General features: G+C 43.7%; 1 protein-coding gene across 5 annotated transcripts; it reads left to right on the top strand.

Moving 5' to 3' along the window:
• Nucleotides 1-65: 65 nt before the first annotated feature.
• Nucleotides 66-27978, top strand: gramd1a (GRAM domain containing 1A). 5 transcript variants are annotated; one of them, XM_070966118.1, is made up of 20 exons: nucleotides 2281-2941; nucleotides 9858-10086; nucleotides 11091-11111; nucleotides 11395-11479; nucleotides 11640-11743; nucleotides 11946-12041; nucleotides 12344-12424; nucleotides 13246-13364; nucleotides 14094-14403; nucleotides 15580-15733; nucleotides 16924-17070; nucleotides 18414-18535; nucleotides 18988-19130; nucleotides 21549-21652; nucleotides 22479-22709; nucleotides 23234-23318; nucleotides 23864-23875; nucleotides 24764-24871; nucleotides 25529-25649; nucleotides 25803-27978. In XM_070966118.1, exons 1-20 carry the CDS (start codon nucleotides 2469-2471, stop codon nucleotides 25902-25904), a joined length of 2847 nt encoding a protein of 948 aa, XP_070822219.1. In that variant the 5' UTR covers nucleotides 2281-2468; the 3' UTR covers nucleotides 25905-27978. The 5 variants fall into 5 exon arrangements, with proteins under 5 accessions (XP_070822222.1, XP_070822221.1, XP_070822219.1 ...); XM_070966121.1 differs by lacking the exons at nucleotides 2281-2941; nucleotides 23864-23875 and adding an exon at nucleotides 66-455 and having other exon boundaries at nucleotides 25803-27976; XM_070966119.1 differs by lacking the exon at nucleotides 23864-23875 and having other exon boundaries at nucleotides 2282-2941.

The raw sequence follows: 27978 nt of genomic DNA, 5'->3' as shown, positions 1-27978 counted from the left end.
CGACCGAGTTCGTTCCTTTCCACTTTTCAACAATAAATCGTTTTGTGTGTTACTTTAAATCCGAGCTAGTATGCCACGAATGCTAAGCTCAACTTGGCTAAATTAGCTTGAACTTTACTTTGATTACAGTGTTTTATACCGGGTGCTTTTAACGTGAAAATGGAAGGCGTCGGCATGTTGCTTTCTCTACTGAAAATTACAGCCTGCTAGCCAGATAGTCATCTTTTTGTGAGCTGTCGGCCTTCAGAGGTCGGGGGGATAACGTTAGCTAAATTTGGTTAGCTGGCTAAAGGCTAACTGTTAGCTGCAGCCGGCAGATGCTTCTTTACGCAACTAATAATGTTGATGTGTTCCTGTGAAAAAGTGGATTTTAACATTACACCCCGCACCGTCGCTCGGCTTGTTTTCGAAGCCGAGCAAGATAGTAGAAACGGAGGCAACTCATCAAATGGGAGGTAGGAGTTCCAACTTAATTCTCCCAAGGCTGCAAAGTTTTGTTTCTGTGCCATGTTATTAAACGTCACCCCTATTTCTTACAGCATACCATTTTTACCTTTAACAGCACACAATATCATGTCAACAGATATCAGTAGTTGTGCTGCGTTTCTTAAGACAAAATGAACAGAACAACACCAAAGTTTAGTGATGAACTTGATATCACAGGATGCTCTGACCCTGAATACTTGCTTCACGCTGCAGAAACTTGCTCCTTTGTACTGTTGTGTTCTCCGTCTGAAACGGCTGTGCTCGGTGTGTAATGTTGTACAACGATGGTTCGAGATGGCCTGTGTTTTAGGGCAAAAATATCAAGCTTACGTGGACCAAAGAGTGAAGGCTGCACGGGGATTATGGTGGATTACTCTGGACAAACAAGTCTGTGCCAAGATTGTTCTTGTTCAAACAGATCACAGCAAATACTGTCAGACGTGCTTGGGCCCTTGCCTTGGAAGTGCCTGCTTTGAAGGCAAACAATGGAGTGACACACACACACACACACACACACACACACACACACACACACACACACACACACACACACACACACACACACACACAACCCTTCCCTGTTGGAGGACACATCTGCAGTAGGTTTTCATGTTGTCATGTTCTTGGTTGCCTATAGTGTCTATTAGATCTTGTTACTGGCTGTATGAACTATGTGTTTTCAAGGGTGTTGTTGATGTCTGCAGTCTGTCAGTGTGTGACAGTTGCTTTTGTCAGATGGTGTGTTTGCTCTTTCTGGCAGTTTCAGGATCAGCTGTGTTTATGTCAGTCAAGGTTTGGAATTACTGGAATTTAGATTTCCTTGCAACACACGGGGATGAAATCTTGGTGCGTTACTGTCCGCTGATAAACACCCAGTGACGGGTATCTATCGGCCCCATGTTCACCCAGTTTTGGCAATTTCTGAGTTACTTGAAGGGAGAAAATTGTGATTAGTGCTGCTAAATAATTAAACAATTCTCCAAACTTGGGCAAAAGAATGCACATCACATAAGATACTCACCATAAATAAATCCTATTGATCAGCCCTCTAATGGGAGCAGTATTTCATTGCAAATAATCATCACTGTCATATGATACCCCATATTCCCAGAACTAGCAGAGCAGACAGTATCAAAAAAACAGACAGAAATAGTCCCAGTCTCACAGTCATTTGTTTTGTGGGAAGGTGCAGTGATTTATATTTGAAGAGAAAGCTTTGTAGAAAAGTGGTAGTCAGATGTAGGCCAGCCTTTTGAATGCAAAGTTTCTGCTCTTTTCACTCCTCAGGTAGCTACTCCCAGACACAGATCTGTCTGTCTGTCTGTCTCAGACTTCAACTTGAGCCTGATAATGCAAATGCAAGCTTGAAGTCTGCCAGTGAGAGCAGAGCGGGTGAACACTGAAGAAAGAGAGACGGGACAGCAGAGGAGGAAGGAGGAGGCACATAAGATCACAAAGTAATTAGCTGTAGAGTATATACACAGACTGGACAGCTGGAAATGGATTGCCTAAAGAACACGAACAGACTGCTGACAGCCTGTGAATTTATCTGACGGGCCTCGTCCTGACCTCATCATTCGTTGCTGCATCATCTTTGACTGTAAAGGAGCACCCGCACGACTGTTAATTGCGAACTGTTCTGTCTGTGAACAACACTTACGGGGAAATTTACTTGCCTGATATGAAGACATTTCCAGTTCCCAGGAAATATGGATAATACTGAATCATCTTTGATTATAGTTAAGGTTGCTTAATAAGTGGTTTATTATTAAACAACGCTGAGCTGAATGAGCGAGTGACTTCATTGCACGGCGTGACAACTTGATGTGTTTACCCATTGTGTTTTCAAAGTATACCCAAATGCAAGCATGACTGGAACACCTCAGTCAGTCATGGGTCAGTCTCAACTCTAGAGATCCAACAAGGCCTTGTTGTTGTCCTTGACCTGGCTGAAACATAAAATTAAGCCCTGGAAAGCTCTGATGATGACTATGTCGTCTCCCGTGGGACCAGAGGGTATCACTCTGGCTCAGCCCATCCCCATTCCAACGCTGACTGTCCTGCCGCCATCCTCAGATACTGAATCCTGGTCTCGCTCACCCAGTCCCAGACTGTCACGCTCCAGCCGCCATGGTCGATTCCACCGCAGCAGGACCCGAACCAAGAAACAAAATGAGGAAGAGCAAAGCTGCACCCCTAAGCGACAATGGGGTAGAAAAACGCAAATTCTAATTGAGGAGACTGTGGAGAAGGGCACCGTTCAACATCGGAGCCCCTCACCCTCACCCTCTGTGTCCAGTCAGATGGAGGGCGAAGAGCAAGGTCAGGACAGCCCTTCACAGGACCTCCTCCTGCCACCGTCTCGCTCCTGGTCTCGTAGTCCCTCTCCCAGCCGGCGCTCCCGTTGGTCCCTCAGGAGCCTGCTCAGCAGAGACTCTGACTGGGAGGGCTGCAGGTTAGTGAGCTGGATTCATCCCAAATAACCAGCCAGAGATTCCAAAAAGTACAATGAAAGAAGTAATGAAATAAAGTGCTAGCGTGCAGCATTTATTTATTGCCTCGAGAGCAGAGATCTAAGCTAAAGTGCCTTTTTTCTTCATGCAGTTGACAGTCCTCTCTTTGCGAATGGGATCACTTATCTTACAGCAGCAGCACCATATAGGGTTCAGTGGCTTAGAACAGAGAGTGCACACCGTCAGCACTATGTTTGACTGTCTCATGGGTATTCTACGCTTAAAGCTCAGTTAAACCTCAGCTGATTTGCATTCAGGCCTTCTGAGACCAGATTTGCCTGCAGTGACTGACTGGAGTGAGCAACCTCTCATTTGTGCATGTTGGTGGGCAGAAAAAAGGCCTTACATCTGACAGATTTACGCTTAGTCTACTTTTCTCAAATGACACATGAGGTCACCTATTTTGGAACAGGGTAGAGTTAATTAGCTAATGGCTAAAACTAGTGAGGACAGATTACACTGTTAAAATCCCGATTAAGTTGAGTTGATTCATGGTACACTCTGACGTCAGATAAAGAAGCAGGCCAGCGATCACATAGTGGAATATTAGTGATGAAGCAAGAAAGGGCCTTGCTGCTCTTAAAACTGAAAAAACATGCATACTACATGTGACCTGCATTGACTGTTCTTTTAAAAGAACAGTATAAGATGACCTTTCTTAAACAAGCAAAATAGCAAGGTTATGTAAACTGTAAACAAAAAAAAGTGAGTCTGCTGTCATGCAGAGCTCTGTCAGTCACAAGGAGCTAGAGGCGGGGTTCATGCGCCATTTATCCTTCCTCTGAAGCATGACATCACCTTCAGCCAATGGGAGAGTGCTTTCAGTCTGATGATGTCATGTGAGTCCAATCAGAAGAGGTTCTGGGCAACACTGCAGTGGGCTACAGAGGGCAAGCAGAGGGTGATTCTCTCTGCTCCATATAAACAGCTGTGCCCTTGTCTTCTTCATTCACACATCATTTTATTGACCCGGTTATATTGTTTTGCCAGATATCAGTGAAACGTCCAGATTTGAGTTATGGCTCTTCCTATAATGCTTTGATAGTGGCTTTTTATAGTGAAAAACATGTATTTATAAAGCTTAAAAGCAAGTCAAAGATTTAGTTCTGAAAGGTGGTGGGTAAATCCTAACACATACATGCCCTTTTACAGTAAGGCTAAAGCAAACAAATGTGGAGGGTTATGTAAACCATCATTCAGATAAGCCATAAAAGAAATCAATAACTCTATTTGCACCAAACAAATGAATTCTTCATTGCACTGAAAAAAATTTCCGGTCCGCTTGTTTGTACAGCATGACAAGCTCCCCAAACACAGTTGATTTGCCAGATGATTTGGCAAGGCTGTAATGTCTGCCCCGAAGGTGAGGCGCTGAGCTCCCCCTGCAGCCTCATGGCAAATGTTTATTTTTCTTGCTCAACAGTGGAAAGTTTTTTTTTTTTTTTTCCAGATAAAATAAGTTGCAGGCAGCAGACACAAAAACCACTCAAGATGTGTCGGAGATTGATTGTGGCAGACCATCTAAACTGAATCTCGACGACGTTGGCTCCATCAGTTCATTGTGTTGGGGCCAATATTCCCACTGGACTTTTATCGTGTCAGTAGGAACAGATTGTTGTCATTTCATGTTATTTAACACAGCAGCTCAAAGTACGCGATAATGCTCCATTAATTTATTGGGAAGAGCAGAATTTATGATGTCCTGCCAATGGCTACAATTTAGTCTTGGTAATACTGTAATAATTCTTTCGTTATCATAGTGTTACTTTTTCTGAATATTATAGTAACTTCTGTTCTCTTGCGTCTCAGTTTTCACCCAGAGTTGGCATACAGTAGACACTACTCAAAGGAGACATATCAGTGAAATTATTCAGAGGGAACAAAGATCCAGGCTGCTAAACTTATCTGGCTGTAGCTCCTGAACAAACAATAAGTTTCCACGTTAGGCATTTAAGGCATTTTATTTGAGGATATTTCATGTTATCTGTCCAAAGTGTTCATTTTGACCATGGCAAGAAGTGACAAATCTGCCAGTGTGACTGCAAGACCACTGACGAAAATAATCTGATAGCAATTGCCAAAGCTGGGAGTATGTTTGTGGGGGTCGAGTCTACAAAGTGATCTCCTAAGATGTTTTATCAATTGTTTCCTGTCAGTAAAGGTGGAATTACATCTGATGGATTATTTAGTTTCTAGCTGCTGATTTTCTAACTTCTTTGTTCAGCCTTTGAATGTTGAGGTTGAAGGGGTGTACTGGGGACATATCGGTGCTTTTTATTTCCTGCTGAACATCTCAGTCACCAGATTTGCTTATTTAAAGTTGCCTTCACTTACTTTGCACAAGTAGCACAAATACATTTCCTGCAGTTCCACCTTACACAGAGACCTTGTTCTTCTTATTTTGATACAAACTTGTCCTGAAATAGTCATAATAAGAAGTTAGCACATGTTTAGCCTTCCAAATATCTAAACTGATATGCCTCTGACTGTGACTGATTGTAATTTTGACCTTTCTCTTTCCACCACACTGCATCAGTGCAGCTTTGTGACTTTCCCTGGTTCACGTGGTCTGCGCTCACTTGGTGTGTTTACACTTCCACTTTTGACGGTTACCTTTTTTCCTGACAGTTTCTTTCACTGTTCTTGGTTAGTACCTCATGTCCAGCACAGTTGTATCTACTTTGTACTCATTTTTTTGTAATTAGCTTTTATAGTCATGTGCACTGATGTTTTACGTATTAGGATAGCATGTACCCTAGACTGTTTGGATTTTGCAGCATGTGTATACCCCAAGCTACAATCTCCTAATTAGCCCAAAGACACTGATCTGTGCTTTGACACAAATCCATTTGCACTGTTCTGCTTTCTCTTGCTCTGTTGAAATGAGAGATTTTCTGTTTGCAGGAAGGAAAGGGTGTACGAGTGGCACATTTGCATCTTGTCTTGTGTACAAGATCCTGTACATTTTCTGGGCTGCTCTGAGCTGCACTCTGCCTCCTTTATTGCCTCGCTCTCAGTGCCCACCCGGGCCATGAAACGCCCATTGGTGAACCTCAGAAAAGCAGATTACACAGAGGGAGACAGAGTGGTGGAGATGTTGGCCTGGCTCAGCCCAGCGTGGATTATGATGTGGACTCTAATCCACAGGGATGGACAGAGAGATTGAGGGTTAAGGGATTGCATGGGCTCTGGGCTTTGGCCAGGTGGATTCACCACAGGCAGCCATGTATTTACAATGCTGGTCATGTTTTAGCCTGTTTTTTTTTTTTTTTTTTTTTTTTTTTTTTTTTAAGATATATGCTAATGCAAGGGCCTCCTTCTGATAGTATGAAGGTATTCATCCCAAAACTTCTACTAATAGTTATTACTGATTAATCAGCCAATTATTGTCTTGATAAATTTGGTCTGTTAATGTTAGAGATTTGGCAAAAGTGCCTGTGACAGTTTCCCCCGATGTGGATGTGATGTCTTCAGATTGCTTGTTGTTTTGTCCAATCCAAAAGATTTGGTATTATAAAGGACCATGAAAGCCAGCAGATATTACATTTGACAAGTCAGAACCATTTAATTTTTAGCACTTTTGTTTGACAATGACACCATCCATCAATATTTTATAAAAATGAGTAGATTAATCGTTAATTGGCGAGGTTGATCAGTACATCATTTAAAACACAGTACCTACTGTGCTGTTTTGTCTTGTTGGAAATCAAGATCCTCACAGCTGAATGGGAATAATGCTGAAGCTTGCTTTTAGCATGTGTTTGTTTAATAATAGAAGAGGCGTAGAGCCTGCCAAAGTCAGTGTTTCACGTGTGGAAAAAGGCATTCATCACGAAGAGAAATGTTATAGCGACCTGCCGTCACTGAGGTTCTGGTCCCTCTGAATTCAGATAAAACCTCCCAGTTTTGACCCTGTCTTATCATCCTTATCTGTGCCCCCCTCAGCACCACCTCACTGTTAAATAGCAAAGCCTCATTCAACGCATGGCGCCTCCTCCCTCCTTCCTCCTCCCTCCTCCCCCTACTCTCTCCCTAGTTGCAAAGGGGATTACGGATGGACGCAGAGACTGCAGCCCGTTATCGGGTCCTGCAAGCGGCATAGGGAGTAGCGGCCCGTCCGGTACCTGGCTGTGAGGTGCAGGGGCGTCAGCCATTATGGGACATTAACATCCAACTGCGGGACAGTGGACGATGGCTGCATTTCTAATCCGATGCTCGGCGAAGAAAACAAGGCAGAGTAGCGGACACACACCGCTGTAGCGCCTGGCTTGCTTTAGCTGCACACACACACACCAGGAGAACCGGTGCTACAGTGATACAGCAGTGAACAGCAACGCGTGTTTTTTTGTGGATATCTGTTGGATCGTAAAAGCCTCATGACATGTTCGAGTAAGTGACATAAGGAGAGTCTCTTCTAGTGTGATGGGCAGCATATGCTATGCTGTAATATGTCTATGGTGGTTACATGTCGTTCATAGACGTGTGGTGTGGTCAGATGAGTCACAGCTTGCAAATCCCACTGATAATATGGGTGGGACAGGCGTCGTTTATGTAAAAACACAGGTGTGCAGCCGCAGTGTGATATTAGCCGTCTGAACGGGTAGCTAGCTATATGTTAATGTGCCATCTGACGGTGCACAGCCGCTCACACCCCTCCATCCCGTTTCAGCACAGCAGCCTCCATCCCTGTACTGTCTTGTGCTTCTTTACTGAAACGAGTTGTGTAATTCACCCCGGTTGATAGCTGACTTTATCTCGTTTCTTATGTGTTTGTGCGGTTAAAACGCTTTAAAGGTTTGCTGGATTGGGTTGTTGTGGTTAGCCGCTGTGCTAGCAGCCCGTTAGCCTTCCCGATCCGTGTACCGGTATGTTCGCTTCGCTTTAATATGTGACGGGAGAGAGGACAATATTAAGGTTAACTCCACCAGAGAGTCTGCATCGTGCCCTGGGTTGTAAACACATGCTGACACAGATATACACCTCACCCAGTGTCCTGACCGCACTGCAAGCCTATTAACAGCACCCGCTGTCCTTATGTGCGTTTACATAAAGATAGCTTAATGCCTTTTGTCATTGTGATTGACAGTGCTGTGTTAGATAACATACATTTTCGGAGTTATTTTCCTATAAAATGAACCCATTTAGGTCCACGGATGGACCCCCAGTTTCCCCTCTGCTTCTCCCAGCCATCAATGGAGTCTATCTTGTAAATGATCAGCTCCTGTCACTGAAAGCTGCAACAAGGTTTATAGATTTGAGCATGACATTTCTTAAATTATTTCACCAAATACATATTAAAATCTGCTTTTCAAGAGACACCAGATCAGACTACAGGGCAGCCTGACAACGTTTGGACACTCTGCAAAAGAGCATGGACAATATGAAGTTCAAATGCATTAAAAATGTGACTTTTTAAGATGTAAAAATAATACATTTAGAAGCAGTTGCATTCAACCTGCATAGGTTCTCCAACAGCAATCAGCTCTGAAAATTTCAAGTCCTTCTGTTCGCTATTACAGTTTGTCTAGTTATGTTTAAAAGCTTTTTTGCCCAGCTTCATCCTAACACTACTTAGGCCAGTTTAGACTCAAGTTAGGATGAGGTTAGACAAATGAGAGCTAGATGGAGGGAATAAGGAATTATAGTGTTAACAATGTGGACAAAATGTCTACAGGATTCACCACCCTGCATAAATTAGATGGGGGGGGTGACACAAAATCATCATCATCATCATGGAGGGTGTGAAAACATGACGGCTCAAGCTGATAAAGTTGCAGAGCAATAGTTAACTTGGAGATCACTTGAAGAAAGAGGTGATTTGGTTTGTGCAGAGCAGTTCGGCTCAAATGGAGTAAGTGAAGTAATGGGTTCTTGTGTTGTTTCATTAATGAAATTGCTGCAGCCCAGAAGGAGCCACCGCAACATACTGTTGAGTGAGCGAGCAAAGCATTCATCAAGTCAGATGTTAAGTGTGGAGTTTACTGACTCAAAGCAGGCACTTGGCAGCTACTGTGCGTCTGATTCATGGTGTCTGCTCAGGATAATGGAGTGGACGATGGTAAATAGCCGTGTGTGCATGTATGAAAGGCAGAGGCGCATTTCTAAGATGACTGACGGTGAAAGTGGTGGTTGTTTTACTTAGAGAAGAATGAATTGCAACCATGGAAACTGTGTTGTGACACAAATACAGCCATTTTCATGTGTCACTGACCAGAACGTTAGATGTAAATGTTTGGCAGGAGTCGGTAGAGGCTGAGCCATGTCAGAAACATTTTGTTGTCTATTACATGTGTATTATATAAAATGCAAAATACAGTAAAAGGAAGCCATGAGTAAAGCGTTGTCTTTAAATAGCTTATTGAGAATAGTCACCTCTTATAGTGGTCAGCGATTACGTTTCTGTCTGCCTTTATGGATGTCTAATGCTGCTTTTCAGTCCTCGAGTAAGTGCATATCTCAGTCCACCATAACAAGTTTTAATTACAGCACGAACTCTCTGAAGTTCTGTCTCTGTAGTGTTTTATTCTAAAGGAAACTGTTGGTCCTGTGTTGTGAAGTCCCACTTCTTGTTTGGACAGTCTTAAGACCCATTGCTGAACGGCTTTAAATGCCATCACTGTCTGGCTCCAGCACCAGTCAAAATCAGTTAGCTGATAACGCAACCTCACATGGCCTTTCTTCAGTCCTGAGTTGGCAGCTTGAAATGACACGCTGTTATCAAATAGGAAGCGCCTGCAGCTTTTCATCATTGCGTGACATTAAAGGGATTACAGAGCACAATTTAGCGCTAAAATATGTCAGAGTTTCCTCTGTTCTCCCCTGAGCTGAACCTCTCTCTGTGTCTTTTCTTGTCTGCAGTACGGCCAGTAACTCACCACGCAGCACCCCCGGCAGCTCTCCCTCCCTGCGGCGCAGGGTCCTTGGGGGTGGCAGGGCCAGTGAAAGCGAGGGGGGAGGAGGAGGAGGAGAGAAGAGCAGTGGCGGAGGAGGAGGAGGTTCAGATAGCCCCCTGCCCTCCATACCCTCTGCCTCCTCCCTCACATCCGCCTACCCACTTGCCTCTCGCCACTTCAGCCGCAATGCCAAGGTAACTCAGAATATCCTTTGATTAAAACGATATGTTATGGATGCTGAGCGTAAAATGCAAGAGGGATCAGGCTGAAGGCAAGAACTAACTACCAGCGTTCCAGTTCAGTATACAGTATGATTGCTATGTCAGCTTTACGTGTGTGGGTAAAAGCCTCAAATCTCTGTTGCGTGATCCCAGTGAGCAATGACACGATCAAATCGAACATGTTGGACAATCTTGCGGTGTGTCCTCATCAAAGACTCAAGTCATTTTCATGATGATCTTGTAGAATTTGATGTAAAACAACGTTCAGTAACAAGCTAATAAACAGTTGAGCGTGAATGCACCGTCCTGGCAGAATTTTCAATCAGTCCGAACTTTCAGCTGTATTTTCAGGTCGACCTTTGAACGAAAGTAATTGGACATAAACAGCTGATGTTTCTGGGTGGGTGGGGGTGGAATGGCATCCCACGTCCATGCCAGTGAATTCCCATCTACACTTGAGTGAATGTAAATGTTTGTTTTCTGTTTTCCTAACCTTCATGTCTCAGCCGTGAGGGCGATTACCCTGTTGACTGTGCCTGTCAACCAGACTGTCAATGTTAGCGTATTTGCCTGCTGTAAATTTACCTAGACAGTGTCTGTAATTCTGTGTTCCTGTGTGTTCAGTTTAAGCTTTCACATATGATTTCAGCCTCGTTGCTGTAGAAAGAACAGCTTGTTATACTATTGATTGTTCTTTAGAGCTGGTTGGTGACATGTACTGTCCTAAAATGGAGAAGTGCTGATGGGTTTGATACCTCTCACACTACAATACCTCAAGGTTACATGATGCAAGCTTAACCTAGGGACTGGATTGGCAGGATCATATCTATACATATATCAAACTGGATTTACTTAAACTACGCATGCTGATAGATTTTCCGCACATGTAAAAAAAACAGTTTAACTGGAGCCTTTTTATTCTTACAGATACATCTGAGCATTGTTCACTTCTTAATACGCTGTTTTTCTCTTTACAGAAAATGCAGAGCTGGTACAATGTAAGTATACATTTAAAGTCCTTAATTAGGCATTTTCACCACAGGGTACTTGACTTTGCTGATGTTTGTCTTTTAGCTCTGTGCGGGTGGAACTAGTTGACATAGCAAATTGATCATCATCGGTGCTGAAGACGTTTAGTGTTTGTCCTTCAGATAAACACACCATTTTTCTCACTTGCTTCACTAAATATCCCGGTCCAGTCGGTGGCTGTCCACTTTCGTGCAAGCTAGCTGTGAGGTAGAATACCATGTTCTCCTTTCTCTTTCCTGTCCTCACCATCAGGTTCTCAGTCCTACATACAAACAGCGGAATGAGGATTTTCGTAAACTCTTTAAGAAACTTCCTGACACAGAGCGACTTATAGTGGGTAAGTAAAAGACATGTTGATATATGATAAACTCTGTGTGCAGTGAGCTAGACCTGTGTCACCTTGCACTCAGGATGATTAAATACTCAGCCATTTCACCTTAGAATCAGCCTGTCTCTCTGTCCGCTGACCTGTTATCTTCTCCTGTTTATTTCCTCAGATTACTCTTGCGCTCTGCAGAAGGACATACTGCTTCAGGGCCGCCTTTATTTGTCAGAGAACTGGCTTTGTTTCTACAGTAACATCTTCCGCTGGGAAACCACTGTAAGTCGTGCACACATTGTGTACACATTTGCACGCGCACAATTAAACACATGCCTGTTGTAACCTGGTTAATGTCGCACCTGCAGTCAGATAAGAAGTCCTTTTAATGTACTTGTTTGCTGATCAATATACAGATAAACTCAGGGCCTTGGTGAGAACAGAGCATGTCGCACGCAGTAAATCTCTCTCCTTCTCTATTCAGATTACTATCCTGCTGAAAGACGTGACCTCTATGACCAAGGAGAAGACTGCCAAGCTCATCCCAAACGCCATCCAGATCAGCACTGACAATGAGAAGGTCAGACTTGAGCACAAAGAATATTGACTTGTGACATTTTCAAGGAAAATAATTGAATTAACCGCTGGTACAAAAGCATGAAAAGTATCAACTATTGCTACTGTTTCACCTCAAATGATCCTTTTTGTGCCAGTGAAGCTGTATGAAATGAGCTGACTCAAGTTGATCGCCACTGAGCATAAGAAAGCAAACATCCCAACAGAGGGAAACCATCCGTCAAGTCCACTGTCACATTTTTTCTTCTGTCTTTCTTCCTTCCTTTCCCCCCCCTTTCCTGTCCCACTGATTTTCCCCCCTCTCAGCACTTCTTCACATCTTTCGGAGCAAGGGATCGCAGCTTCATGATGATTTTCCGCCTGTGGCAGAACGCGCTGTTGGACAAGGTACAGCCTCCTCATCCACCCTCCTGGCGGTTTATGCTGCTCCCTGGTGTGGCATGGCTAGTAGTTAACATCTTAGAATAGAACACAGTGTCAAGAAGCAGGAGATGGCCACAAACACAGGCTTGGGAGAACAAATTCAATCACTGTTATTTGCTGAGGTTGAATATAGACATTTATGTGGACAGTGGCGTTGCAGAACCAGCAGCGTCGTATTGCAGCACATAGCAGCAGATGGTGAGATGAAATGTGTGCTGGACACTTAGTAAGATGTTGGCTCGATGTCACTGTCTGGAATTGACTTCCTGTTTCACCTGGAAACAAAAGCAAAGGTGTTAAGGATCATCAAATGCTGCATTGTGATTAGAGTCTATCTTCAAACTTGAATATTTGCTCTATTCATTTTCAAAGTCTGACAACAATAACAACAACAAAAATTGTGTTGATTATTTAAATGTCATTGATAGATCTTGTGTAATGCTTATGCCTTTAATGACTGTATTCAGTGCCACCTCATTATGTGTTGTTTTTTTTTGCTGAATTCATTAGCACTCTGAGAATCAATCAAAGCTTTCACACTATATTACACAATGAACAGAGGCGCCCCAGTGAATACACCTCTCTGTATCATGTAGTCAGGGTTAGCCACACTCACCACATGACAGCCTGTATCAACAATATCTACATACACTGCTAAACTATAAGTGAATGCAGGATATGGAGAGCTGTAGAGCTGTAATAAATTAAAGCAGTACATGAGTATAGATATCAGCAGATCATGTATTTAATATGAACTGAATATGAGTTTTGTGTTCATTTTGCAGTCTCTGTCCCCCAAAGAGCTCTGGCACATCGTACACCAGTGCTACGGCACTGAACTGGGCCTCACCAGTGAAGACGACGACTATGTCTCCCCCACCGCCGAGCACATGAACGGCCTACTGTGAGTGTTCACGTGTAAAAACATGCTAATATGTGGTGCAGTGCATGTTGTTTGAGAGTCTTATATTGTTGATATACAGGCATGTTAACACACTTAACAGTCTGAAAGAGTGTGAAGTTTTGTGTGTGATTGATAATTTTTTTCTATGTAATTTGTTTACATTTACAGTGCATGCAAATGTTAACGTAAAGCGTAAAGGACAGGACTGTGCTTCTTATGCTGGGAATTTTGTTTGCTATCATTGACATTAAAGTATCAGTAACTTGAACGACTAAGGCGAGAGAGACAAAGGGGTCAAAATTGTAATTTAATTGTTGTTACTTGCTAAAAAGAATAAGCAGCAGAAGAAAACAACACTCGTCAGCTCCTTGGGTTGCATGAATGTGCCACTACCACCAGACTAACTGACATACTTATAGCTTGAGGTCTTAGTTTGTGCTTTTTTTAACCGAACATGTGGATTCTTCTGTATTAGGAAACAGGGCTCGTTTGTGTGTAGTTTTTTTTCCAGACCCAAATCCAAGTAATTTATTTAAGCTTTATGTGAGGTAGTGTTTTACATGTCCGCTTACATAACAGTTGCATTAAATGTCTGGTTGGTTAAAGATTTGCTACCCCTCTTCCCAAGTTCCCAACAGACACTTGGCTCTTTCTTTGTGTCTTTCTCTCACAGTGTGACTTTGTCTGTATATGTCTCACTCACTCCCACTTCCACCCTCTGTCCCCCAGGCCAGGAGACGAGTCAGTGTCGGTCACAGATCTACTAGACCTGAGCTCAGTGTCGGTTCCCTCCACTGGCAGCTCTCCCCCTCCCCTGGTGCCCTGCAGTCCAGCCAGCCCTCCATCAGCTGTCAACCTCGGGGGCTCCTCTCCCCCTTCCTCCGCCTCCTGTCTGCCCATAGAGGTGCCTTCCTCATCTGGACGCAGACTCAGCTCTGACCCCCTTGAACCCAGCCCGCCCAGCTCCCACAGCTCGCTGCCGTCGACCACTCCCACCAACGCCTCTGCCTCTGCTCCGGCCTCTGCTGCTGCCTCTTTTGTGAGTGTTCTTGACATCCATGTGTACTTACTTACCATGCATTTGCAATAGCTGTTCTTCACTGTAGTGTTATGTGTAGGCTAGCGGCATTAGAGGGCTTATTTTTTATTACTTCATGTGCAGTCCAGTTGAGCAACAATAATGAAAGACCTGCACCACCTGCAAGACTGTCATCGTTATGCATATTGAAAAAAGTGGTGAACCTCGCTCCATCCTCACTTGTGAACGAATGAGCCTTTCGAAGGTGCCCCTTTACTCAATCATGATCCTATCACCTGTTACCAATGAGCCTGTTTACCTGTGGAATGTTCCAAACAGGTGTTTTCGGAGCGTTCCACGTCTTTCCCAGTCTTTAGTTGCTCCTGTCCCAGCTCATTTGAAATGTGTTGCTGCATCAATTTCAGAATAAGCAGACATTCACAAAAATCAATTGAGTTGATGAGGTTAGACATTAAGTGTAGCGTGTTTGTACTATTTTCAATTTAGCATATGTCAGAAATGATCAGCAAATGATCCCATTCATGTTTTACAGCACTCAAATGGATGTACTGCTTTAATCTGTCTGCTGGAGTTTTTCTTTTTAATCACTGCCATCGTGACCATTCTAAACGACATGTGACTTAGTAAAGCCTTCACACATATCGAGCCCTGTCTGTACCTTTTTTTATTGACATCATTCAAATACTGCACAGACAGGCGCTCGATTACAACAATGATAATAATAATCCACGTATTTTTTCATAGCACCTTTCAAACACAGTGGCGATGCTTAGATAAGTAAAGTCATTCATTAGTTCAACATTTAAATAAAACACTATAAAATGAAGTGAAATACAATACAAACAGACAGAAAATACAGCATAAAGAACACTGTATAGTTGTTCTAATTGGTTCTGTGTCAGTTCGGCTCAAAAACAGCTGCTGTGGTTGTTTCCCTGGCAAACTTGATCCTCATACAGACAGATCAAGCCCAAACCAAGTTAAAGTGAATAAATGGAGTGCTGTGTGTCAGTTTCAGGTTAATTGCTTGGCTACGGTGGGTATGCCTGCTCAGGCCACGTCAGCACAGGTCAGCTGAGGCCTCTTTGCTCTCAAAGTCATATGACAATGGGGTGATTTCCCTACAAACCTCTTGCTAACTGTCCTCTGGTGTTTTTTTTTTCCTCACTGCATCAGAATCTGGAAGAGGGTGGGGAAAGCTTGTCTGAGTCAGCCAATCACATGCTGCCCCTGCCAACCACCAGTCTGGGAAACCTCTCCTCATTGGATATCACCAACGATGAGGAATTGCCTACAGATCCCAGCAACTCCTCTGACACACAAGAAGAGAGTGAGTGTTGTTTGGGTGAATAAACCACCACAGGAACCCAGCAGAGATGAGACAGTGGAAAGTACATGAAAATTAAATTAGAATCAGATTACTTTAATAGTAACTTTTTAAGATCCAACAATGAGAATTTGATTTTAGTAATTTCCAGGTCTGGATAACTCTTAGAAAAAAAGAAAGAGGATAAAAAATATTTTCTTTCCAAACGATTGTTCCTGTTCAGTTTTCTAAAATATAAAACCTTGAATTTCCAAAAATAAATTTACAGTACAAGCAGAGTGTTTTTCATGGCCTTTGGAACAGGCAGCCACCACACTTTCTCACTGAGAGTGGCGGTGAGAGCGAGCTTGATGTGTGATCTGTCCCAAGTACCTTATAACTGACCAAATCCAGACATTTGTGAACAAAATGCGGCAATACCTTTGAATTGCATATGAACATAGCATCGCAAGTAGCCAAATATAAAGATTGTCTGAGCATTTATTAGTTATGCAGTAATGTACCATACCATAAAATTCAATTTCTTTTTTCCAACTCATTTTTAGTTTCACTTATTTATACAGGAGACTAAAAAATATACGGGAACAGTAACATAATATTATTTATTCAATATGCTAAGAGAAACTAATGTAAGTATTGGTTATACCAGTTTCTTTCTGCATCATTTCTTCCATAAATGCAGGGAAGGTTTTTCAGACACTAACATGGAGTGTTTAGTGCTCTGTTGGTGAATCTGTTGGTGAACTAAATCACATCATTCCTTTGAAAGTTTATCCAAGTAGTTTTGATGAGATGATGATGATGATGATGAACCTAAAATTGCCTCCAGGCTGACATGTTGATATGATTGCTTGGAGGTTGAATGTTAAGTTCTGAGAGCATATTTCAGAAGATTTTAATTTTGAATTAATTCACTCATTCAGGAATAAGCAACGACATACAGCAGCAATCTGAATTCATTGGGCATAAAATTACTATCTTGGCCAATTTCCCTAAAACAACCCTGCTTCATTATCTTGCATACACTGGCCAAGGTTTAGCATTACATTTGCATTTTTGTGACAGGAACCTGCGCCGGATTTACGCCTCAGAACTAAACGGATAAATGTTCAACCACAACAAAAAAACAATGAGTCTGCTAAAATGACCAGAAACAGAAATCAAATCCTTGCTGTTCCCTCTCTGACCCTCAGGTGAAGTGGAGTCGTTCTGCGCTGACCTGAGCGGGCGGCTGCACATCAACGCTGCAGTTCGAATGAGTGTAGACAAGCTGCACGACCTGCTTTTCTCTGCTGACACGCACTTCATCCAGCACCTCTTCTCCCAGCGACACTTTACTGGTGGGCAAACACACACACCTACACACACGAACGTGATGGTCAGAACTTTGTAACTGCTTGTTACACAGTCACACATATGATCAGATACAGATTTTCACTAAGGCTGCACAACTTTTCGACATTTTCAGAGTAAGAATATTTTATTGATCGCTGAGGGGAGAATGGGTCAGCTGCAGTTGCTCCTATCATAGAACAAGTAATGAAATAGAAACAAGAAATATCTTCCAGAATATGTAAACACAATGTAAAAATATGTGCACTATACTAAATTATAAATCAACCATGAATAATAAACAATATGTACACATGAATATGTCAACAATGTGTATTATGCTACAAACCCGTCTGATGATGTGATATTCTTACATTACCCACAACGCTTTTCAGCAGCCGCCGCTGAACTTGCATCAACTTGTTGCACAACATTAAGCACGAGAGAGCGAGTTTTTCCTGTTGAGCAGTGACAGTTACGGCCCGGTGTTTGTCGACACTCTGCTGCTTAGTGGATTATCGAGGCTGCCGTCGGCGGAAAAATTGCTCACGCTTGCATTCTTTGCGTCTGTCACTAGAACCTGATGCTTGCTGTTCATACTGCCATTGCGCTCAGTTGTGGGTGCGCTGCAAGCATCTGTGCTGTTGCTGCTACGTTACTTATGGATGGGAATAAGAAAAAGAACTGCAAATACCTCCAGTTGTCTTTTTTTAAACTGTAGAAACAACAGCATGACAATAGCTTTGTTGGTCTTATGAAGCACCTGTGCTACTCTCCAGCTGATGAATCTAAATGTAATGACAGACTCCCCACCCCTCAAAACATGCTGTACCCACTGTATTGTGCCACTAATGAGGGTGCCACGCTAGCTGTTCACGCTATGTTAACCACCCTCCATCTTCTGTTCTATGCCACTCTTGTTTGTTCGTGCCCTGCTGTCCTGTCAGTGTGTGACTATTTTTTATTTAAAGGACTGATACTTCAGACGGAAATGCAGTGTGTGTTTTGGACATTTGTCTGTGCTGGTTTAAATGAGGACAGAGGTGAAGCCGTGGAGTTGATTTGGCTACCCCAGTTGGAGGTCCAGCCCGCTTGGGAACATTGTGTAGCTCTAATTGGGGCATTTCTTCCTTTCTTTTTTTATGAGGGAGCATGGATCGAGCCTCTCTTGTCCCCTCTCTCTCTCTCTTCCGCCCGCCTGAATTTTCCGTCTCTCTCCTTTTCATTTACAAATGCTCAACCTCTCCTGTCCTTTCGCTCTCTCGTTTTCACGAAATCTCTTGGAACTTTTTGTCTCTTGTCCTCTCTGGACTCGCTCATGTTCTCCGTCTCTTTTCTCTCCCTCTCTCAGACCTGTCGGTGGGTGAATGGCAGCAGGACAGCAGCAGTGGGAATACCAGCCGTGTGCTCAGCTACACCATCGCCCTCAACAACCCTCTCGGCCCAAAGACTGCCCCTGTGGTGGAGACGCAGGTCAGTCCTGTTTTAGTTTCATTATTTACAGGCTTTGCTAAAGGCAAATAAGGGGTTACTTATTTAGCTTTAACTGAAGTGGAAATGTCTCAATAGTCATATGCAATTGTGTCTTGGGGATCTTTCAGTTTTTGCTTTGTAACGGCTCCATCTTTGGATCCAGTAAAGGGTTCGAGTGTCAGTGCTACAGCTGAGAATCTGTTGGAACAAAAACAATTAATCTCACCCATCATGAAAGCAAACGAGTTTAATTCAGAAATAACGTACCTACAACTGGGAGATAATGACACACGATGGTAAAGTAGAAGTTGATTTCAAATATTTCTTTAGCTTATTTTCCCTCAAAGCATTTTGAATCATCTTTGTTTTCATAACTAATCCCATTCTTTCCAGCACGCACATGTCTTACACATACCATTAACAACCAACCTCCACGTTTCTCTTTCTCCCAGACGTTGCATAAGAGCAGCGCCCGGGGCGAGTGCTACGTGGTGGACTCGGAGGTCATCACCTCAGGCATCCCCTACCAGGACTACTTCTACACTGTCCACCGATACTGCCTCACCTCCATCAACAAGCACAAGAGCCGGCTCAGGTAGGTTTGGTTTTGTCTTATTGATCCATGTGAGTGGAATCTTCTGACTCTGAGCTCAGAGGAGCCACGCGGGACAGTCGTCCTCAGGATTGCTCTCATGCTGAATGGGTGTTAATGAAGCGCTGAATTTAATCTACAGATTCAAAACTTGTGTTTGCTACAACCCTGATTCCAAAGGAGTTGGGACGGTTTTACAAAGTGTTCCTGAGTCCATGTCGTAATCTCCTTTATCCAATCACGTGTTCACAAAGTGCTGAACCTTGTTCCATCCTCGCTCGTGAACGACTGAGGCCCCTTTCTTACCCAATCATGATGCTCTCACCTGTTACCAATCAACCTTTCCACATCTGTCCCGTAAGAAACGTGTCGCTGCATCAAATTCAGAATAAGCAGATATTTACAAAAATCAATGAAGCCGATGAGCTAAAACATTAAATACATTGTCTTTGTGCTGTTTTCAGTTGAGTATATGTCAAAAGAAGATTAGCAAATAATAACATCATCTGTTTTATTTAAGCGTGTCAGCTTTTTCAGAATCAGGGTTGTAGACTAAAACAACTGGAGGCTTCATGAAGGAAAATGTTGATCTATGACTCAAAGTTATAATTTGATCATTTGTTGTCATTTCTAACAGCCTCATCTATGTTTAGATAAACAGCAGCACCAACAGGAAACAACAAAGTGCAAACTCTAAATTCAAACCAAAGGGCTTTGAAAGAGCAACAAACGCTGACTCATCTTGAATACCTGAGCAGCTGCTTGGCACAGGTTTTGAATTTTCCACTTGCCAGTCCAGTCAAAGGGAAGTATGACACAGAATTGAACAGAAATCCAAACGGTGCAGAGCGATCGCTGCCGTGTTTCATTTCCTCTTTGCATTTGATGTCAGTTGGCAGCAAAATAGATGATGCAAACTGGTTACATCCCTCAGCCTGGGGACCAGAAGCTCTCACTGGGACTTGAAACGGCCCCATCAGAGCTCTCTCTCCTTTGTTTCGTCTCATGTCCCACGCCGCTTCCCTGAGTCACTTCTAGCAATAAACAGCTGCTGAGTGATGTTGCTTCTATTTCCAGGCCCTTTTTGATTGACCTCCTTCTTCACGTCACGACTGGCCAAACATATTGTATTTGAGCATCTTTCTTATCATTTTGCACCAGCATTGAGCAATCACAGCGGAAGTAGAACAAAAGGCAGACGCAGAAGTTTCTCCACTGACAGTGGCCTGAACAGACTATTATGCAATGTTTCATTTAAGTAAGAGCTTTGACTGTCTCGCTGTCTGCGTCTCAGTAACTGTATCACTAGTAGTCTTTATGTGGAGTGGTTTTCCACTCTGAATCTGAATCGGATCCAAAATGGAATAAACTCCCCTCACCTTCAGCGGACTCCCTTCCCCTTTAATACATCCATTCTCACAGCTGCACCAATAACTGCTGCAAGCGAATGCATGCATGTGTAGAGCTCTCTAGAGTAATCAGTAATTAAGTACTTATAAGCAGTCTGCATAATGTGAAGTTGTTGCATATTTCAGCCTCCTTCTCTCAACATGCTGTAATCACAATGAGACTTCAGAACAGTCTAGAATATTCTGTCAAAGCTTCATTATAACCTGGTCTTTAAACAAAGGAAGTCGTCTTATTCTGGCCACTAAATTGACAAAGAATTACTGTATGTGCATGTGCTGGCTAACGAATCAGGAAGCTAAATGTTATAATATTAGCTGGCTAGCGACTTCACGTGCCAATGTTAACCCATCGGAAACAGTGCGAGGAAGTGTGCCCAGAAAAGTCTGTCCAAAATACTGTTTTTGTTCACCTCTACGGAGCAGACCAAACCATGCGCACCTTTCAGAGGACCCTCGAGTGGCTCTAATATTATTTTAGAAACAAGAAATAGTCTGTCAAATGAATTATTCAGCCAACAGTGACGGTTCATTTAGAATGCCGGTAAAGTAAAACGTAAAACCGACCAGACTTGTTCTGGTTACCTTCTGTTCTCAGGTTAATCACGGCTGACCTGGGAAGACAAACCACTCTTTCTACCGTTGCTCGTTATTTACTTCTCCTCTCTAGCTCTTTTCAGAGCAGTGTTTCTTTCCCAAAAGCAGACGTGAAGCACAGATCCATCATTTTCGAAACGTTGGTGTACTGCGATTGGTGTGCGACACGTGTTTTCTAATTGCTCTCTGTGGAACATGCAAACACGATAACTTAACTTGTATAAGCCGCCTGCACACGTTCCTGCTTGTTGTCAGGCACCAGTGTAATGTATGATATCAGTAACTGAGAACAGCACTGATTAATGTCAAAGCAAAACAGAACAGGTCGAGTTGTCCTTAAAAACTGAAAGGTGTTTTTCTTTGTAAAAGAAATATATATATATATATAACAGGCTTTGTTTGATTTTGTTTTGCCCAGAGTTTCCTCAGACATCTGCTACAGGAAGCAGCCATGGAGCCTGGTGAAAGCATTGATTGAAAAGAACACCTGGAGTGGCATTGAGGAGTACTACAGACATATGGGTGAGTCAGATGATCCGGCTGATCTCTGTGTACACACAGCCTGGGGAAACCAAACTTGGCTGTTCTGGCATATTTCCACTGTGTAAATAAGTGAGCAAAGGTAAACACATTTGATATGAGAGTCAAATACACAGTTTCATGGTGTTACTTTCTGTTTTGAACAGACGTGGATGATGAGCGTCTGTTCATGTAGTCAATGACTTACGCACATTTAGATTTGATATGAAATAACTAGATAAAGTTCAAAGTCTCAATACCAAGAAATGTTTATTTATACAGTATACTGACTTTTGATAGCTTTCTTTGTATTTACATTCCTCCTCCTCTCGGCATTGAGCTCTCATTGTTACTTCACTCGGGTGCTTTGAGCCTCGCTGTGCAGGATGATGTGTTTGCGTATGTGACATGAGGAGCTTGTGTTCACATTCATCTGCTCTGTGCTCATCTTGAATCTGAGTGAGGACATTTACCCACAAGCAGGATTTTGAAATCACAACTGGCCTGGAAGCCAATCGTGGTCCAGTATGCAATTTACTGAAGCGCGATGTGGAAACCTGAAACTTCCAGTGCACGTACACAGAATCCACGTTTCAGTGAAGAAGGAGGCTTTTGAAATGAGTCGATTTTTAAACATTTACGCAGAACTTTGCCATATAATACCCACACATACGGCCAAAGATTGTGACCAAGCATTCGGTCCCAGCATGCACTCTGATTGGCTGTTCAACCATGATCCAGTTGTGTTTGTCCCTCCACTTTACTTTCCTGTGTTGCGCGTGCATTAATTTCTCCTCTCTTAATTCTCCATCTACGTTCCCCCATTCAGAGAGCGAGGTGTGCAAGCTGGAGACACTACTACAGTCTGAGGTTTCAGTGGTAACCACGGGCGAAGCAGTGGGCGCCGACGCCGCCAAGACCCCGCCGGCCCTGCGACGACGCAAACGCGCCTGCTCTCGACGGCAGGGCGAGAAGGAGAGAGAGAGGGAGGGAGGCGGCATGGGCGCTGGGGACAGAGGGGACAGAGGAGTCGGAGAGGAGAGGGACCGGAGAGAAGCCAGTGAGTCCCACAGGGAAGTTACTGAAGCGCTTTGGGCGTTTAAGGTTTTGCGCTTAAGTTCCGTGCAATACTGCCCTCTAGTGGTTCTGTTTGCAGTCACATTACAGAAACAGAGATATCAATCATTGATCGATGGATATAGTTCACAGGTCTCAAACTCAAGGTTTTCTTTCCAACCAAGCAGCAGCACACCAGACTCATTTCATTAGCTGATCTCAGTTTTCAGACAGCTGATTGGTCAGACTGCATGCTCTTGATTGGTTGGAGGAAAAACCTGCAGCCACACGGCCCTTTGTGGAATGAGTTTGAGACGCCTGATATAGTTGGATGTCACAAAGAAAAAAAGAGGAGTAGTTTTCAGACAAATTTGGGACTGAGAAAGAAGAAACTGGTTCTAATTAGATTTTACTTGACGTGATAGGATAGCATTTTCAGGGACTAGAAACATTTTAATTTAGTCATCTCTGTTTAGAAATATACTCTGGAAACTCAAACCCTGAGCACTTTTATTTCCTTTTATTCAGGTTCCCAGTACATAAAGCTGGGCGAGCGTTCACGTGGTGGAGGACACAACAGTATATCCACCATCCTCCTCATCGTCAGCTTCATGTAAGTTCAAGTGTTGGTACTGTGTGTCTGTGGTCCTTGAGTAACAGCAGGCTTTCTGAATCCCTGTCCTGAACGTCCCTTGTGGTTATTTTAACTCCAGATGGTTTCCAGCATGTTTTATATTTTACTGCACACTGATCATATGAGTCCTGTGTCTTATTCACTAGTCATCTCACACACAATGAGTTACTCAGAACGAGATGAGCGTCTCTAAGTGGAGAGTGCAGAGTGCAGATCAGTGCAGTGGACACATAAAAGCATGTGTTTAGCCTTGCATGTGGTCCTCCTCCTTAGCAGAACAGTACATGCTTTCCTCTATTGTGTGATGTAGAAGAATTTAAGGAGTTCCCACCTGATCAAATCCTTGGTTTGATTGTGTATTTTTGATTATATTGGCTTTTTGCTGTCTTGGTTGTATCCACGTCTGAATGCTCCCTCATTCAGACATGTTGGATATCAGTTTTCTGCATACTAACAGCCTCACAATGCCTTTCTTGCTATTTCTCTTCTTTCCCCCTCCTCTCTGCATTACTTCTTGTGAATAGGATCTGTATCAGGTTCGTATGAGAGGCTTTGATTTTATACCACTGACTGCATAAATAAACGATGTAATTGACGCAGGAAAAATCCACCCTTCGATACACTTGAGGTGCCCTCAGACTGTAAAGTCTTTTCTCTAATTCTTGACACAAATTTGTCAGCTGGAGTTATTTTTAAGTCCGTATTTGTTTTCCACAAAACGTCCAAAGGCCTCGGCAGATGATTCTCGCGTCATAATCAGTTTATCACGCCTCTGTTGTAACTTCTGTCCTCTTCCTGAGTGGTCTGGGAAAATCCAGACACTTGTGGCTGATGCACATCTGTGTGACCAAAGATTATCATTATGGTTATCAGATGATTTTATTCTGTTGTTGGTTTGTTTTCTGCGTCATGAAAATCACAGGCTCTGAACATGTAGACAGAGACCAACAGATTTTCAAGTCTTTGGCTTTGTGGGTGCTTTGCCTTCTTGTTCACAGCTACCACCAGTGGAGGAACTGGTGTGTTGGGATGTGTGATTGTTGACTGTCGGTGAGTGCAGACAGTTGTCCTTACTGAGACTTTAAACTGGAAATATTACATCATTCCATCAACATTTGAGCAGTTATCAATGGGAACCAAACGATCCACATGCAGTAACACAGTCACAGTTGTTTACAGCGCTAGCGTTTGTTCCAGGGTGGATTTTTCCTGCAGTAAACTGACATTGTTTTGTGAAGAAGTGCTGGGTTGTGACAGACAAACATCCAAGTATTCGTGCCTTCTCATTCTTTGCCATCCGTAATGGCATTTCGCTGTTGATATCTCACTGATTTTCTCTTCGCGATTCGTTGAAGCATTTTCAGTTTTTAAGCATTTTCATCGCAGTCAGTAAATGAAAGGTCTTCTCTCTCTGTCCCCGTCAGTCTGGTGGTGCTGGTGGCTCTCAACATGCTGCTGTTCTACAAGCTGTACGCTCTGGAAAGAGCGGCCCATACACTGGAGACATGGCACTCCTATTCTGTTGCTGACAGGTAAACACTTGGCGCTGTTTTCCACAGACTCTCTATGATGGTGTTAATTGGCCTTTGGTCTCAGGTTATTCTTGTGGGATTTGAGGTCTGGGATGTCCCACGGAGTGTGAAGTTTCTGCAGTGCAACAAATCTCCCCTTGCCTTTGTGAGGTAATTGATATATTATCAGTATTGAAAATGGATCACATGTTAACTCTATGGAGCATTTTGATGCGTTCAAGCTCATCTGTCTCCCATCAGTGTTGTTTTTAGCTTAAAAAGCTCTGGAAAGCTGCGAACATAGTGCAATATTTCACGGCTTAAGAGGCTCATGTTTCCCTCACGAGTTGGTGGAGACCAGAGCAGAGCTAGAAGGGGGGTGATGATTGGACGTGTGTCGATCAGGTCGAGAAAAGACAAATCCCAAATTGACACATTGACACACATGACAAGTGAATTTCTTGGTATCTCATCAACTTCAAAACTGATGATGTGTCCGTGTAGAGTTTACAGCTTGTTTCTGCTGCACCCTAGTGGCCAAAAATCTGCTATTGCAGGTTTGAGAGCTGTGACTGCACTGCTGATAACTGGCATTCGTCTCGCTCTGTCTCCACACCTCCTCTGCTCCTTCTTCCTCCTCCACCCCTCTGACGTGTCCTCTCCTTTTCCTCCCCTCAGTCCTTTGCCTCAGACAGCTGGAGAGTGGGCTCAGGTCTTGCAGCTTCAGAGGCAGTTTCATCAGGCTCAGCTCAGCAAGTGGCAGCAGATCCTGCAGTCGTCCGTCACGCTGCTCGACCAGGTGTGTGTGTGTCTGTGTGTGTGTCTTTATTATACTCTGTGAGGTAAAATGCTCGTAACTTGGTCCCGAGGGGGCCGGTCAGCAGATCGTCACAGCAGTATCTGACCCATCCCCCCCCCCTTCTCCATCACCCCGTCCATGTTTTTCTCCCAGATGAAGCAGTCTTTAGAGAAGCTCCACCGGGGCATCGTGGTCCCAGAGGTGCAGCAGGATCCCCCTGATGATACCCTCACAGAGACCCTGACTGAGGCCTGAGTCCTGCCTCTTCTGGTCACCACAACCCCCCCCAACTGTCTCCCATCTCTGAACACACCTGGTAGAAAAGAGGGCGCTGGTTAACATGGATCAGGACACGATTTGCTCTTTCCCTCGTTTCCTAAATCGACAACCCTCCTGGTTGTCGATTTAGGAAACGAGGGACGCGTGGGCGGGGGGGCACATTACCCACAACTCTCCTCACCTGACTGACTTGAAGTGGCAACGTTTGCCTTCAGCCTCAACCAGAAACAACTTCAGTGAACTCATTCAGACTGGAAGCTATCAGGACCACAGCAATAATTTACCTACAGCTGCAAGTCACCTGTACGAACTGTTTGGAAGCAGGCCACTGGCGGGCCGATTCAGACCATCCACTCCTCGAGAAGCATTTCAAAGAAGGCCTACTGTGTTTCAGAATAACTCTTTCAGACCTCCGTCATTTTCCTCCCATTTTATGACTATCACAGACTTCAGTGCTCTTCTGACATACATTTCATAGGTGCCGTGGGAGGGGGTCAGTGATTTCTGGGAGCTCTTCCTCCTACTCCGGGGAACAATTACTTACCTTTTGCCTCTAGTGAACGCCTGCTGATACGAAAAGAGGGGCCACCACCTGCTGTGCGGATGTGACGGACAAACACCCGGAAGGAGGGGGGAGAGCGCCGACAGGAGCAGGACGCCCCTCTCGCTCTTTCCCGCCCGGGATTTGCTCCTCCACGTCCGAGCCGGGCCCCCTCGGAGGCCGTCGGACCTCTGCCAAAGGGGACGAGGAACATTTCAACACCAGACACTTTAGATTTCTCCCTTAATTTTAGATGTAGATTATACATCTGAGGATAAATCCCAAACACCCTCCCGCTCCTCCCAGTCCGGTCTGGGTTTTATCGTTTTTTCAAAATCAGCGCGTTGGGTCGTTTGTAAGGACAGCGAGCTGCAGCTGTTTCTTTGGCTGTCTGAGTATTTATTATTACCAATGACTTTTGATCTGAAGTCCTGTCCTGCTCTGAAGAAGTCACTCGTTGGTATTTTGTGCTCTGATTTGCTGTTGCGGCGCGGACCAAGAAGAGCTACACGAGAAGGATTACTGTCACAGCAATAATGACAATAGTGATTCTAGTACTTTTTGAATGTTTCAAAGTAGTATATAATAATAATAATAATAATGATGATGACTTGTGTGTGAATGTGTGTAGAGGCAGTGAAAAAACCAAGCAAAGAAGATGTTGGCTTGCCAGATGTGTGCGTGCGTGTTCACGAGGAGTCCTCAATGTTACGTTTTCAGATGTTACCTTTTCATATTGGCGTTTGTTAAGTTTGTTTCTGGAGATTTCTCTTTCACACGTGGTCGCTCGCTCTTCGTATCACAGAGCCAGACCGGAACCGTTCAGGATTTACCGTAGACTCGATCAGGAAGAAAGAACAGCTACTTTGTTGTCCAGCTGGGCCGGGCGTTTCCAAACGAAAAGGACCAACCAGAATTTTGTAGGCCCAGGTGAAGAAAAAGGGAATCTGTTTTGCAGTATTGTTTTTTTGTGTGTGTTTATAAGATTAATTTGACTCACTCGCTTTTCTCTTTTTATTCCGTTTTCATTTTCTATCTTTATTATTTTGTCGCCTTTCTTTGTTGCTTATTTTCAGCCAGTCCTCTCCGTCCGCTCGATTCTGGCCTCTGATGATGTGAAAACATGTCACCCATCTGTACTCCTGCTTTGTTTTCTTCTTCTCGTCACTCATCCTCACTCTTCCTCTCTTTCCTCTGTGTGCTCTTCCCCTCCACCCGCTCTTTCTCTCTCTGTTTCACTGAAAATGGCGGCTACAGAAGCATGTGGGCCATGCTGTGCATGGCTATCCGCGGATAACAAAGGGTGTAATATTTATTTAGGGAGGGTGGGGTTGGGGATGGGAGGGGGGCAGTCTGGGGTAGATTGAGGGAGAGAAAGAGACGGCGCAGGAGCAGGGATGAGAATGTACTGTAATGTGATTGTACACCACGCCATGGAGAGAAATGAAAAGTTCTAAAACATGCAAACACTCGTCGCTCATCTTTGAGTCTGTGTGTGTTTTCACCTCG

Source organism: Chaetodon trifascialis, chromosome 7 (assembly GCF_039877785.1).
Source record: "Chaetodon trifascialis isolate fChaTrf1 chromosome 7, fChaTrf1.hap1, whole genome shotgun sequence".
NCBI classification, from domain to species: domain Eukaryota; kingdom Metazoa; phylum Chordata; class Actinopteri; order Chaetodontiformes; family Chaetodontidae; genus Chaetodon; species Chaetodon trifascialis.
Note: the sequence above shows the minus strand (reverse complement) of the source record. Positions and strands in the feature narration are given on the sequence as shown.